Consider the following 14,293-nt stretch of genomic DNA (forward strand, 5'->3'; position numbering starts at 1 on the left):
ACCTTGACAAGATTTATTAAATTAAGATTATTAAATCTAGAAATAAGCATGTTGAACACTTAGAATAAGAAATTAACTCTTAAAACCAGATAAATGATCTAACACTTCTAAATCTAAAGTTTTTTTTTTTATCTTGGTAAGAACCAAATAATCATCAGGTCACTCTGCTCGGGCCAGTTCATCACTGCTGGCAGCTTTACTTTATCTGGTTTAAGAGTTAATTTATTATTTTAAGTGTTCAACATGCTTATTTCTAGATTTAATAATCAGAATTTAATAAATCTTGTCAAGGTAAATTATCTGTCCATGCAGCAAGATCATTTCCCTCAGATTTACTGTTTGATCTGGTTTTTAAACACCTTTTTTGCAGTGTGTGGCTATATATATATATATATATATATATATATATATATATGGAGCCGTATGGCTGAAACAGGCAGTTTGAATGTTCCTATTTGTATTCAGCACATGGAGTCATTTACATATATCAGAGAGTCTGCACACACACACACACACACACACAGACACACACACACACACACACAGTGAGTGACCCACCAGGCAGGCGACCAGCACTGAGTCGCTGTTATTCCTCTCGGTGGGGGATCGGCACAGCTCAATGAGCCGAGGGACGGCTGAGACACACAGGAAACAGACGTTAGCTCCTCTTCCTCACCACGGTAACACAGAGAGGAAGAGGAGCGGAGCAGGTCTCTCAGAGGAAACATCCAATCACAACAGGACATTTAATACAGCAGGAGATCTGATCTGACTCTGTGTTCTCTACATGCCAACAGACTGTAAATACATTTAAACTGACATGTTATAACCTTGTTATATAGCCTTATAACCTCTGCTTCAGTTAACAGGAAATATTGAGTTCTATTTATAGCTTCTGGAGCTTCTGCAGGATCATCAAGATATATCAGAATATGATGGAAATGTCCATTTCAGTAGTTCAAGTCAACAAGTATTGAGTCATAGATGACAAACTGTTCACAGGAAACATTTACATATTAAAGAGACTCTTTAAAATGACATACTGACACAAATAGACATAAACCAGACCAGGACCTGAAGACCTCTGACCAGGACCTACAGGGTATATATATATATATATATATATATATGCATATGCATATATATATATATATATATATATATATGCATGCATATATATATATATATATATATATATATATGCATGCATATATATATATATATATATATATGCATATATATATATATATATATATATGCATATATACATATATACATATATATATGCATATGCATATGCATATATATATATATGCATATGCATATATATATATACATATATATATATATATATATATAAATAGATAGATATATATATATGCATATGCATATGCATATATAGTTTAAATGTCATATTATCCTAACTCACAACTGGCTTTTCTCTTTATGGACACAAACTTTTTAAAGACTTTAAACTTCACCATCAGTCCTATTAAAAGATAGATCTTGTCATTAGACCTTTGAGCTGGATGGCGGTCTGGGCCACGTCGGGGTCTCGGCTCAGACGGGCCAGAGTCACCGCAGCCTTCTGCTGCACGCGCTCGCAGGCGGCGCCCTCCGATGGGCTGGAGGAGGACGGCTTCTCCGCCAGCAGCAGCAGGAGGCGCTCCACGCCTACAACACAACACACACATTTATAGATATATACATTTATATATATACATTTATATATTACAGGATCATCTCAATAAATAACAATATGATGGAAAGTCCATGTCCAGTAGTTCAAGTCAACAAGTTTTGAGTCATATAGATGACAAACTGTTCAGAGGAATCATTTACTTATTAAACACACTTTTAAAATTTTTTGTCTTCATTAAATGTAAACCATAATCATTATAATTAGAAGAAATGAAACAAATGAAGACATGAAATGTTTCATTCTGTGTGTAATAAATCTATATAATGTGTTATTTCACCTTTTAGAATTAAATTACTGACATAAATAAACTTTTCTATCATATTCTAAGTTATTTAGATGCATCCGTATACCCAAAAATGTCAAGTTTTTCAGCTAATTCTATATCATTTTGATAATTGAGCTGAATTTTATTTTTTCATCTTGCCCATCCACACTCCAATATGTGAGTATTAAGGCATGATTCTCTCATTTTATCACTGTTAAAAGGTACAAAAATATGATTTCTTTGAATGCCACCAAACAAAAACCCAGATGTGATTAAAATTACTTTTAATTTGGCGTTCAAGTGCTTTTACAGATCCAGCTACAGGTGTCGACTTTAGTTAACTCTATCTTTTCAAATCATAAAGACTTGACATCCAGTTTGCCAAAGATAATTACAGGACGGACTGAGAACGACTCAGGACAGAAACTTCAACACTCCATGACTCTCTGATGCTATTTTATATTTATATATTCACTAAAAGAGTCAACGATATATGTAGAAATACTGATAGACTGAAGAACTTCTATAGAAACAAACAGAACTAAAGAATTTATATTTTATTTATTCATATTTAATTTGTTTATACTGAGAACTCCTGAAGCTGATGGGATTTATTACACATTATATTATATTGTATTGTATTATATTATTTTATATTATATTACACAGGATGGAGTGACTCGTAGAAGCAGAATAAGGTGAGATTTAAGAGTGAAACTATGAGTATAAAAGTGAATATTGGTGCATGTTTTATTCCAGATATTATGTGATGCTGCCATCTGGTGGCTGAAAGAAGAATTACAACATGTTGAGGATCAGATTCATCTTTGGGAAGAGAAATATAAAAAGAACTATATAAAAAAATATAAAAAGAACTGAAGACCACAAACAGAATCCTAAAACTCTAATGTTCATGTTCATGAATCAGTTCAGTTTGTGTTGCATGTAGATTTACTGCATGCTGCTTTATTATTATTATTATTATTATTATTATTATTATTATTTTAACGTAGAGCAGCTCCTCCCATGAACATGAATGATGTAATATAATTAATAATGACAGTGTGATGGTAGAGGACCTTGTTCCTGCAGGACTTCAGCAGCACACTGCTCCAGGACGGACAGGTTGGCCAGGATCGTCACCACCTGGATCAAGCAAAGATTAATAAAAACATGATGAAATGTTGGACACTTTGTTCACAGAGCGTCAATTTATAAAGTTTTCTGTTATAGACAAGTATGTCTTCATCAATTTGTGTCTTTTTTTGGTCATTTTGTGTCTTTTTTGGTCCTTTAGTCCAACATAAAATGTGATTTTGAATCTTTTTTTTTAACTTTCAAAACACTATCATGCTCAATAAATAATTAATTTACATGTATGACCAATACAATAATCTGTTGATTGTAAAATAAAAATGAAAAAAAAGTATATTTGACACATTTAAAGTGACTCAGTTAGTGTTCTTCCATCAGTTGTCTGTTTCTGTGACTGACTGAATGTTTCTGTTGAAGACAACGTGTGTCGGTGCTTTGGTAGATCTGGTGAACTTTTATTTTTGTATTATTCTATTGTGGAAGTGTGTGTCTGTGTTTAGTTAGACTGTGTGGTTTTGAGCATGAAATGAACTGTTTGGGGAATCGTGTGTTTCAGGTGTGATGTGTGTTAACAGTTTAGAAAAAGTTTTTAAGGTTCTGATAAACGAGTCATAGCGGTTCTAAAAAACTGTAAACAGTTTTCTGTTACAGACCAGTGTGTCTTTTTTGGTCAATTTGTTGTTGTTTTCTTCAGTTTCTTGTGCATTTTAATGTCTGGTTCAACTAAAGGTTAATTTGTTTGGACAAATATAATGATAACAACAAAAATATCTGATAAGAGTTTAATTATAGAGCTGATATCTAGACATTTAATATGGTTTTATTGATAATTATGTTGGTTATTATCTCTAAAAGCCTGTTAAAGGTCTAGGTGTGGGTTCCTGGTGGTACCTGGTCCTTATAACAGTAAATGACAGTATAAGGTCTAGGTGGGCTCCTGAGGGTACCTGGTCCTTGTGACAGTAAAACCCTGTTCTAGGTCTAGGTGGGCTCCTGGTGGTACCTGGTCCTTGTGACAGTGAAACCCTGTTAAGGTGCAGGTGTGGTACCTGGTCCTTATGACAGTAAAAGCCTGTTCTAGGTCTAGGTGTGGTACCTGGTCCTTGTGACAGTAAAACCCTGTTAAGGTCTAGGTGGGCTCCTGGGGGTACCTGGTCCTTGTGACAGTAAAACCCTGTTAAGGTGCAGGTGTGGTACCTGGTCCTTGTGACAGTAAAACCCTGTTAAGGTCTAGGTGGGCTCCTGGGGGTACCTGGTCCTAATGACTGTAAAAGCCTGTTCTAGGTCTAGATGTGGGCTCCTGGGGGTACCTGGTCCTAATGACAGTAAAACCCTGTTAAGGTGCAGGTGTGGTACCTGGTCCTTGTGACAGTAAAACCCTGTTAAGGTCTAGGTGGGCTCCTGGGGGTACCTGGTCCTTGTGACAGTAAAACCCTGTTAAGGTCTAGGTGGGCTCCTGAGGGTACCTGGTCCTTGGAGTAGGGCGTGTCCACCCTCTGGCGGTCTCTGCAGGCCTGCAGCAGGATGTGGATGGCGTTGAGCTGCAGCAGGATCTCACAGGCCATGCTGTCGAAGAAGGTGATGTTAGCCAGAGCTGCAGACGCCAGCAGGAAGACCTCGCCACAGGACGCGCTCTCACACAGCTCTGGGACATAGAAGAAGAAGAAGAAGAAGAAGAAGAAGGAGGAGAAGAAGAAGAAGAAGAAGAACTGGTTCAGGCACAGCAGCAGCAGGCTGAGACACTCTGGGACAATAACACTGGTAATAATACTTTAGTCTGTCCTCTTCTGCTCTTTAGATCTAATCTCTTTGTTTGTTTGCTGATTTAGATGTAAATATATTTCTTTATTAACTCTGGAGTCTCCAAAAGCACCAAAGCACGACTTCATCACATCCAGACTAGAAAACATGACCTGTCTTTCTGAGTTATTTAGTCTCTTTTTTTAGTCATTTTGTGTCCTTTTGTCTTTTTTGGTCATTTTGTGTCTTTATTTACTCATTTTGTGTCTTTTTTTGTCATTTTGTGTCTTTTTTTTGTCATTTTGTGTCTTTTTTAGTCATTTTGTGTCTTTTTTTTAGTCACTTTGTGTCTTTTTTTGTCATTTTGTGTCTTTTTTGTCATTTTGTGTCTTTTTGAATCTTTTTTAGTCATTTTGTATCTTTTTTTTAGTCACTTTGTGTCTTTTTTTGTCATTTTGTGTGTTTTTTTTTGTCATTTTGTGTATTTTTTTTGTCATTTTGTGTCTTTTTTTTGTCATTTTGTGTATTTTTTTTTCTCATTTTGTCGTTTTGTGTCTTTTTTTAGTCATTTTGTCTCTTTTTTAGTCCTTTAGTCCAACATAAAATGTGATTTTGAATCTTTTTTTTAACTTCCAAAACACTATCATGCTCAATAAAGAATGTTAAATGTGTCAAATGTGACCAAAGGTGTCAAATCTACCATATAAGAGGGTTCCATCCAGTTCTATCATTTGATACTAAATCTATTTGAGCTTGTCTCCAGTTTTACTTGGTATATCATCATCAAACTGAAACTGGCCTCATGGAGTTTACAGCCAGAACTTTAGAGGTAAATGTACAGTAGGGCTCCACGCTGCTTTGTTTTATACTCTGATGGAGGCAACACGTCTGGATTATTTGGAGCTTCTGAGGGTTAAAACCATCAGATGAACTTTATCTTCCTGTTGGTCAGAAGATAATAATCTCGTCTCCTGTAGGTCAGAGGTGATGGTGACATCATCAGGCCCCGCCCACTCACTGATGAGCGCCGTGACGATGTCGTGCATGCTCTCCAGGAAGCTGGCGAGGTGCTGCGTGGACGTGTGATGTGCGAGGTGATCTGAGCCACGACCGCCGCCGCCCTCCGCCCGCGCCGCCTCCACGCTGCCCTCCTCCGTCAGGATGTCGGCCAGACACAGGATACCGTCCACCTGGAGGGGGACATTATTATTATTATTATTATTATTATTATTAATCACCTGCAGGGATACATTATTATTATTATTATTATTATTATTATTATTATTATTATTATTAATCACCTGCAGGGAAACAGGTTATTATTTATTATTATTAATCACCTGCAGGGAAAACATTATTATTATTAATCACCTGCAGGAGACAGGTTATTATTTATTATTATTAATCACCTGCAGGGAGACATTATTATTATTATTTACTATTAATCACCTGCAGGGAAAACATGTTATCAGTTATTATTATTAATCACCTGCAGGGGGACACGTTATTATTTTTTATTATTATTAATCACCTGCAGGGGGACAGGTTATTATTTATTATTATTAATAAAGTCAGTTATTACTATTTATCACCTGCAGGGAGACATTATTATCATTTATTATTATTAATAGAGTAATTCCGAAGTCAGTTATTACTATGGAAGATTAACCCTTTATGGCCAGGCAGCCAATTCATATCAGGAGATTAGACGTTAAAGGGAAAACAAATATAATGAAAGTAATCATATTATTTTGGTCAATATTTTGTCAAGTTTTTGTCACTTTTTTTTTCCATGTTGTTGTCACGACTTTGTCACATTTTTTGTCACGTTTTTGTCACGTTTTTTGTCTTTTTTTTCATGTTTTTTGTCACGTTTTTTGTCACGTTTTGTCACGTTTGTTACGTTTTTGTTACGTTTTTGTCACGTTTTGTCATGTTTTTGTCACGTTTTCGTTATGTTTTTGTCATGTTTTTGTCAGTTGAAGTTTAGAGAAGTTTCTAGGAGTAAACTAGAGCTAACTTAGTGAGGACATTTTTGCTAAGTTTAGAAAATCAGGTGGACCTCACTCCTTCAAAGGCCCTAGAAATGTTTGAAGATTTGGACTTGGTTTCAGTTTCAGGTTTCGGTTTAGGGTAAGAGGCCTCAAATTCAATACATTAATGTTGGTCCTCAAAAAGATAGAAGTACAAGGATGCTTGTTTGTGTGTTCTCGTACTTCCTACATAGTGAGGACCATGGCTTTAACCAGCAAACTGAGGACATTTTTTCTTTAAAGGCCTGTTTGAGGGTTAAGACTTGATTCTAAGGTTCAGGTTATAATCAGGTTCAGGTTCAGGGTTCAGGGTTGTGATGGTTCAGGTTTGGGGTCCAGGGAATGCAGCAGATGACTACAGAGTCCTCACAAAGCTGCAGCTCTGCTGTTTGTCCAGCGGGGGGCAGTATAACACAGTATCACACAGTTTATACAGTATTATAGAGATGGTCCAGCTGCTGGTTGTTGCTCTGATCTCTTCATCAGGTCTTCATGTGTTTAAACCTTCATCACTATTGATTAGTTCCATGATCATTAACTGGATCATTGTGTTTTATTGTGTTTTAACAGAGAATCTAAACTGTTCTAGTGGTGAAACGTTTAGTTTTCTCCATCAGACACTTTCTACCACTGACTGTTTCTGTCATCAGGTGAAGTTAACGAATGTTCCTGATGCTTCAGACGCCACCAGCGACTCTCCTCCTCTCCTCCTTTGTTCTCCTCTCTTTTTGTCATGTTTTTCTACATTTTTGTCATGTTTTTCTACAATTTTGTAATGTTTTTCTACATTTTTGTCAGGTTTTTATACATTTTTGTCAGGTTTTTATACATTTTTGTCATGTTTTTTGAGCAGTTTTATACATTTTTGTCATGTTTACTGTCACGTTTTTCTAAATATTTGTCATGTTTTTATACATTTTTGTCAGGTTTTTGTCACATTTTCTGATCGTTGAGCTCCGTACATTACTTTGGATAAAATGAAATTGTAACATTGTTTTTTTCACTGGAAGAGCTGATTTTTCTACTTTAAATGGCTCGTCTAAGTGTCCTCCTCCGACTCTCTCTGTGTGACGTTATCTTGGTTTACCAGCGAGCATCCTCAGTTCTCCTCCTCCTCCTCCAGCTGACTGTCTCTAAACTAAAGTTAACCAGCGAGCATCCTCAGTTCTCCTCCTCCTCCTCCAGCTGACTGTCTCTAAACTAAAGTTTACCAGCGAGCATCCTCAGTTCTCCTCCTCCTCCAGCTGACTGTCTCTAAACTAAAGTTTACCAGCGAGCGTCCTCAGTTCTCCTCCTCCTCCTCCAGCTGACTGTCTCTAAACTAAAGTTTACCAGCGAGCATCCTCAGTTCTCCTCCTCCTCCTCCAGCTGACTGTCTCTAAACTAAAGTTTACCAGCGAGCATCCTCAGTTCTCCTCCTCCTCCTCCAGCTGACTGTCTCTAAACTAAAGTTTACCAGCGAGCATCCTCAGTTCTCCTCCTCCTCCTCCAGCTGACTGTCTCTAAACTAAAGTTTACCAGCGAGCATCCTCAGTTCTCCTCCTCCTCCTCCAGCTGACTGTCTCTAAACTAAAGTTTACCAGCGAGCATCCTCAGTTCTCCTCCTCCTCCTCCAGCTGACTGTCTCTAAACTAAAGTTTACCAGCGAGCGTCCTCAGTTCTCCTCCTCCTCCTCCAGCTGACTGTCTCTAAACTAAAGTTTACCAGCGAGCGTCCTCAGTTCTCCTCCTCCTCCTCCAGCTGACTGTCTCTAAACTAAAGTTTACCAGCGAGCATCCTCAGTTCTCCTCCTCCTCCTCCAGCTGACTGTCTCTAAACTAAAGTTTACCAGCGAGCATCCTCAGTTCTCCTCCTCCTCCTCCAGCTGACTGTCTCTAAACTAAAGTTTACCAGCGAGCATCCTCAGTTCTCCTCCTCCTCCTCCAACTGACTGTCTCTAAAGCTAAAGTTTACCAGCGAGCATCCTCAGTTCTCCTCCTCCTCCTCCAGCTGACTGTCTCTAAACTAAAGTTTACCAGCGAGCATCCTCAGTTCTCCTCCTCCTCCTCCAGCTGACTGTCTCTAAACTAAAGTTAACCAGCGAGCATCCTCAGTTCTCCTCCTCCTCCTCCAGCTGACTGTCTCTAAACTAAAGTTTACCAGCGAGCATCCTCAGTTCTCCTCCTCCTCCTCCAGCTGACTGTCTCTAAACTAAAGTTTACCAGCGAGCATCCTCAGTTCTCCTCCTCCTCCTCAGCTGACTCTCTAAACTAAAGTTTACCAGCGAGCATCCTCAGTTCTCCTCCTCCTCCTCCAGCTGACTGTCTCTAAACTAAAGTTTACCAGCGAGCATCCTCAGTTCTCCTCCTCCTCCTCCAGCTGACTGACTGTCTCTAAACTAAAGTTTACCAGCGAGCATCCTCAGTTCTCCTCCTCCTCCAGCTGACTGTCTCTAAACTAAAGTTTACCAGCGAGCATCCTCAGTTCTCCTCCTCCTCCAGCTGACTGTCTCTAAACTAAAGTTTACCAGCGAGCATCCTCAGCGTCACCTGTCACTCTGACGAGCTTCACACAGCAGCTTCCTATTTCTGTCTCCCTGGACGTCAGCAGCACCGAGACACAAGACCACTGACGTGGAACAATCCTCTCTTCCTCCTCCTCCTCCTCCTCCTCTTCCTCCTCCTCCTCCTCCTCTCCTCAACACTTTGTCACATTTGTAGCCGTGTTTCCACCAGGAGGGGAGTCTCAGGCCACGCCCTCTGAAGTCCTTTATAAAAAGCCTCCAGAGGGATTCAGAGCCTCTGGAGGTGACGTTTGGTTTTAGATCGTCGCTAACTGTGCACAACACCAGCAGCTGATCATAAACAAACCAGCATGGCTAATTATGCACCGCTGATCATAAACAACGTGGTTGTGAATTAACCGGCATCACTAACTGTGCACAGTAAGACAACAGTAGATGTAAACAAACAATGAACAGCTGAATGTTCATTTTAACAGGATTTAAAATGTCTAAACTAGTAAAAAGCCCAGAAGAACGTGTGTAAACGGCTGGACTTTACAGAGAATGACTAGGACAGCAGAGAAACAACCATATTTACCTACAGGACTAACTCGTGGGGACAAACTTCTAAATACAGAAATCTGTTACCGCCAGATGATGTTTCCTGAACGGTGTTCTCCGTAGATCACCTCTGGTTGGAGTTAGGGTTTCAGTTTAAGGTGAGGCCTTGTAGAGAGAACTGTTTGGGGTTCAGGTAAACTTGGGCTCATGTTAACAACTTAAAGGAGGACTGGTTGGGGTCAGGGGTCAGGGGTCAGGGTGGTGACTGGTTGGGGTCAGTTTTTTTTTTTATAATATTGTGTCTTTTTAAAATAATTTTGTGTCTTTTAAAAATAATTTTTTGATCATTTTGTGTCTTTTTTTGGTCATTTTGTGTCTTTTTTTGGTAATTTTGTGCCTTTTTTGTGTCATTTTGTGTCTTTTTTAAGTAATTTAATGTTTTTTCAGTAATTTTGTGTCTTTTTTTGTTATTTTGTGTTGGAGTTAGGATTTCAGTTTAAGGTGAGGCCTTGTAGAGAGAACTGTTTGGGGTTCAGGTAAACTTGGGCTCATGTTAACAACTTAAAGGAGGACTGGTTGGGGTCAGGGGTCAGGTTGGTGACTGGTTGGGGTCAGGGGTCAGGGGTCAGGTTAAGGTAAGGGGGACACATATCGATGGGGGACAGACTTTAACACCGCTAAGACACCCGGCTTATAAAACAGGCCGGCTTTTATTTACTAAAAACTGGTTTTACACCCGGTTACTAAATGAGGCCGCTCATTAATAGGAGCCGGCTTTAAATTGAGGAAATACGGTGTATATATATATATATATATGTGTGTGTGTGTGTATATATATACTTGTCTGCAGCAGTGATGCAGCTGTTTACATAAAAACCCTCTCAGTGAACATAATATTTCAGTGGTAATTCCTGTGTAGGTTGTGTTTCTTTGTGCCTGTGAAGCTTCTCTCAGGTTCCAGTTGGGGATAAACTAACTGGAGCTAGCGTGTCTGTCTCTCCTCCAGCGAGCAGCAGACGGGTGGCGGCCGTCTCTCTGCTCACCTCAGCAGAGACAGACAGGTGTTCTCCTCACGGCTGAGCGCCTCCAGCAGCCTGACAGCAGCTCTGCAGGGACCGGCTCTAATCCGGGGCGGACTCTGGTTCCCCTCAAACAGTTTCCACAGTCGGATGGTTGGTGGCGTCCCAGCTGCTCTGACGCCGCTGTGGCTCCATTATTATTATTATTATTATTATTGTTATTATTATTATTACTGGAGAACCAGAATCAGGTTCTATCTGTCTCTGGTGCGTCTGCTGTTTATTCTGGTTATAATCCCGATAGAGAACAAAGGAGGACGTGTCATTATCTGGTCTGAAGGTTTGACCTCAGCAGTCAGCTGCTCCACATAATGATCCACTGTAAACTGTGACTCACCTTTTTGTGACGTTTTTGTCACTTTTTTCCCTTGTTTTTGTTACGTTTTTGTCACACTATTGTCATGGTTTTGCAAAGTTTTTGTCCCATTGTTTTTCTCACTTTTATTCCCGTTGTTGTGATGTTTTTGTCACATTTTTGTCACCTTTTTCCTATGTTTTTGTCAAGTTTTTGTGACTTTTTTTCTCATGTTTTTGTCACGTTTTTGTCAAGTTTTTGTCACTTTGTTGTCACGTTTTTTTTCCATGTTTTTGTCATGCTTTTGTCACATTGTTGTGACATTTCTGTCACCTTTTTCCCAAGTTCTTGTCACGTTGTTATCATGTTTTTGTAAAGTTTTTGTCAGAGTCACATTTTTTCCCTGATTTTGTCATGTTGTTGTCACGTTTTTGTCACATGCTCTGACGCCGCTGTGGCTCCATTATTATTATTATTATTAGAGAAGCAGAATCAGGTTCTATCTGTCTCTGGTGCGTCTGCTGTTTATTCTGGTTATAATCCTGATAGAGAACAAAGGAGGACGTGTCATTATCTGGTGTGAAGGTTTGACCTCAGCAGTCAGCTGCTCCACATAATGATCTACTGTAAACTGTGACTCATCTCTCTGTGTTCTCTAGAACTCATACAGAGTCTAAAGCTGAGATAACTCAACCTGCTCAACTCTTTGTCAACTTTTAATCTGGTAAATAGAAATCAGCTGCTGCAGCCAGAAGTTGCTCCTGAAAAGTTACAATACAGAAATATAATAATAATATAATAATAATCACACAGAGGCTGAATGTGTCAACTGCTGCAGGCTAAACACTGTAAAGCTGCCACATGTTACATTAATTATTCATTACGGATATAAACAACACACGTGACACATTTTTGTCACTTTTTTTTCATGTTTTTGACAGTTTTTTTGTCATGTTTTTGACACGTTTTTGTACGTTTTTGACACACTTTTGACATGTTTTTGTCACGTTTTGTCACTTTTTTGTCATGTTTTCTGTCATGTGTTTTTGTCACGTTTTTTGTACGTTTTTGTCATGTTTTTTGTCTTTTTTTAAATGTTTTTTGTCACGTTTTGTCATGTTTTCGTCATGTTTTTGTCACTTTTTTGTATGTTTTTTGTCTTTTTTTTGTTTTTGGGCACGTTTTTGTCATGTTTTTTGTACGTTTTTGTCATGTTTTTTGTCTTTTTTTTAATGTTTTTTGTCATGTTTTCGTCATGTTTTCGTCACTTTTTTGGATTAATCATTAATTAATTACTCATTATGGATATAAACAAACCACTAGCACACGTTAACTAAAGTAGTTTAGTTGAGTATTTCCATATATAACTTAATATTTCTACTTCACTACATTTAGAATCAATTATTGTACTTTTTACTCCACTACATTCAGCTTTAGTTACTTTTCAGGCTGAGATTTAACATTACAAACATGATACATTTAATATTATACACCTTTTTTATTTATTAACACCTACCAAACCTACCAATAATATTCATGGAATAAATATAATTATCTGGCCTTTCTGCATAACAAAAAGTATTTTTACTTTTCATACTTTCACTACATTTTGATACTTTTGTACTTTTACTTCACTTTTACTGTAGTGGAGTCATTTCACAGTGTGGTATTAGTACTTTTACTGCAGTAAAGTAATCTGATTACTTCTTCCACCTCTGTCTTAGTTTCAGTAAAGACTCTCACCACTTTCATCATGTTGAAATCTTGATTATTCCAACAAACAAGATTTAATAATCTTAATTTAATAAATCTTGTCAAGGTAAATTATCTGTCCATGCAGCAAGATCATTTCCCTCAGATTTACTGTTTTACCTGGTTTTAGACCTTTTATCAGTGTGATGTATCTTTTCTTGCAGCGTTAGTGAGTTGGTACCTTGTCCAGCTGGTTGATTCCTTCCTCCACGCAGCAGATGGAGGCGACGGTCCTCAGAGCGTGAGCGTACAGCTCTCTGAAGCGGTCCTGCCTGCAGATCTTAAACAGGGCCACCACAGCTCCTTCCTGAGGAACAGAGGGACATCATCAGCGTATCTAAGTACTTTAAAATATAACGGCCCACAATACAACCTTCAACCAGCCTGCTGGATATCAGGACCAGAGTTTATAAGTAAGTTTAATACGTTTAAAAAATGCAACAGACTCTTTGTGTTCTAATACCCATATCACCAAAATATTTATTAAACCAGAGAATTATGTAGTCACGGTTTTGTCTTTTTTAAAATGTTTTTTGTCACCTTTTTGTCAACGTTGTTGTGACATTTTTGTCACCTTTTTCCCACGTTTTTGTCATGTTTTTGTCACATTGTTGTCACGTTTTTGTCACGTTTTTTCCATGTTTTTGTCATTTGTTTTTGTTACATTGTTGTCACATTGTTGTGACGTTTTTGTCACCTTTTCCCCATGTTTTTGTCAAGTTTTTGTCACGTTTTTGTCACATCAACATCCTGCTGTTGCTTTAATACAGAAAAATGTCTGCAGTCACTTGAGACATCAAATTCTTCTGAGCATTTAACAGAAACCTCAGTCTTTCAGCCCAGACCCAAAGAGTTTCTGTTACTAAACCTCAGCTCAGACCGAAGGCTGGCGGTTTAATCTGGACCGTTCTTAACTAAACACTTAGATTCTCGATGTTGGGCAGATTTTTCCATCGAAACCACATGATGAGCTGCTCCTCATATGGAGATTATTAGTGTTTGTTTATCTGCAGCTCGTTCTCTCAGTTTGGGACAGAAAGGTAAGAGAGAGAGAGAGAGAGAGAGAGAGAGAGAGAGAGGGAGAGAGAGAGAGAGAGAGAGAGAGAGAGACGCTAGCTTCATCCCTCCAAATGATCGGCCAGGCGTCATAATCAGCTCTTGTCTTGAAGCACATGATTGTGCAGGCTGATGGATCAAATTGCTGCTTGCGGCTGCAGATGTGAGCCAACGCGCTGGTTTTAAAGAGTTCAGGGGACCCGGGATGACCGGCGGGTTTGGCCGGCTTCACT

The 14,293-nt window shown here is 38.6% G+C and overlaps 1 protein-coding gene across 1 annotated transcript in view; it reads right to left on the reverse strand.

Annotated features, from left to right (window-relative positions):
• The window catches only part of LOC131972871 (protein inscuteable homolog), a 51,773-nt gene that overhangs the window by 2,279 nt on the left and 35,201 nt on the right, over positions 1–14,293 (reverse strand). The window contains exons 7-12 of the mRNA XM_059334643.1: positions 13,186–13,311; positions 5,821–5,992; positions 4,529–4,707; positions 3,047–3,113; positions 1,519–1,674; positions 559–635 (exon numbers count right to left, since the gene is read on the reverse strand). Of these exons, the coding sequence (XP_059190626.1) occupies positions 559–635; positions 1,519–1,674; positions 3,047–3,113; positions 4,529–4,707; positions 5,821–5,992; positions 13,186–13,311 (777 nt within the window). The remainder of the gene's footprint in view (positions 1–558; positions 636–1,518; positions 1,675–3,046; positions 3,114–4,528; positions 4,708–5,820; positions 5,993–13,185; positions 13,312–14,293) is intronic.

This window comes from Centropristis striata, chromosome 6 (assembly GCF_030273125.1).
Source record: "Centropristis striata isolate RG_2023a ecotype Rhode Island chromosome 6, C.striata_1.0, whole genome shotgun sequence".
NCBI classification, from domain to species: Eukaryota; Metazoa; Chordata; class Actinopteri; order Perciformes; family Serranidae; genus Centropristis; species Centropristis striata.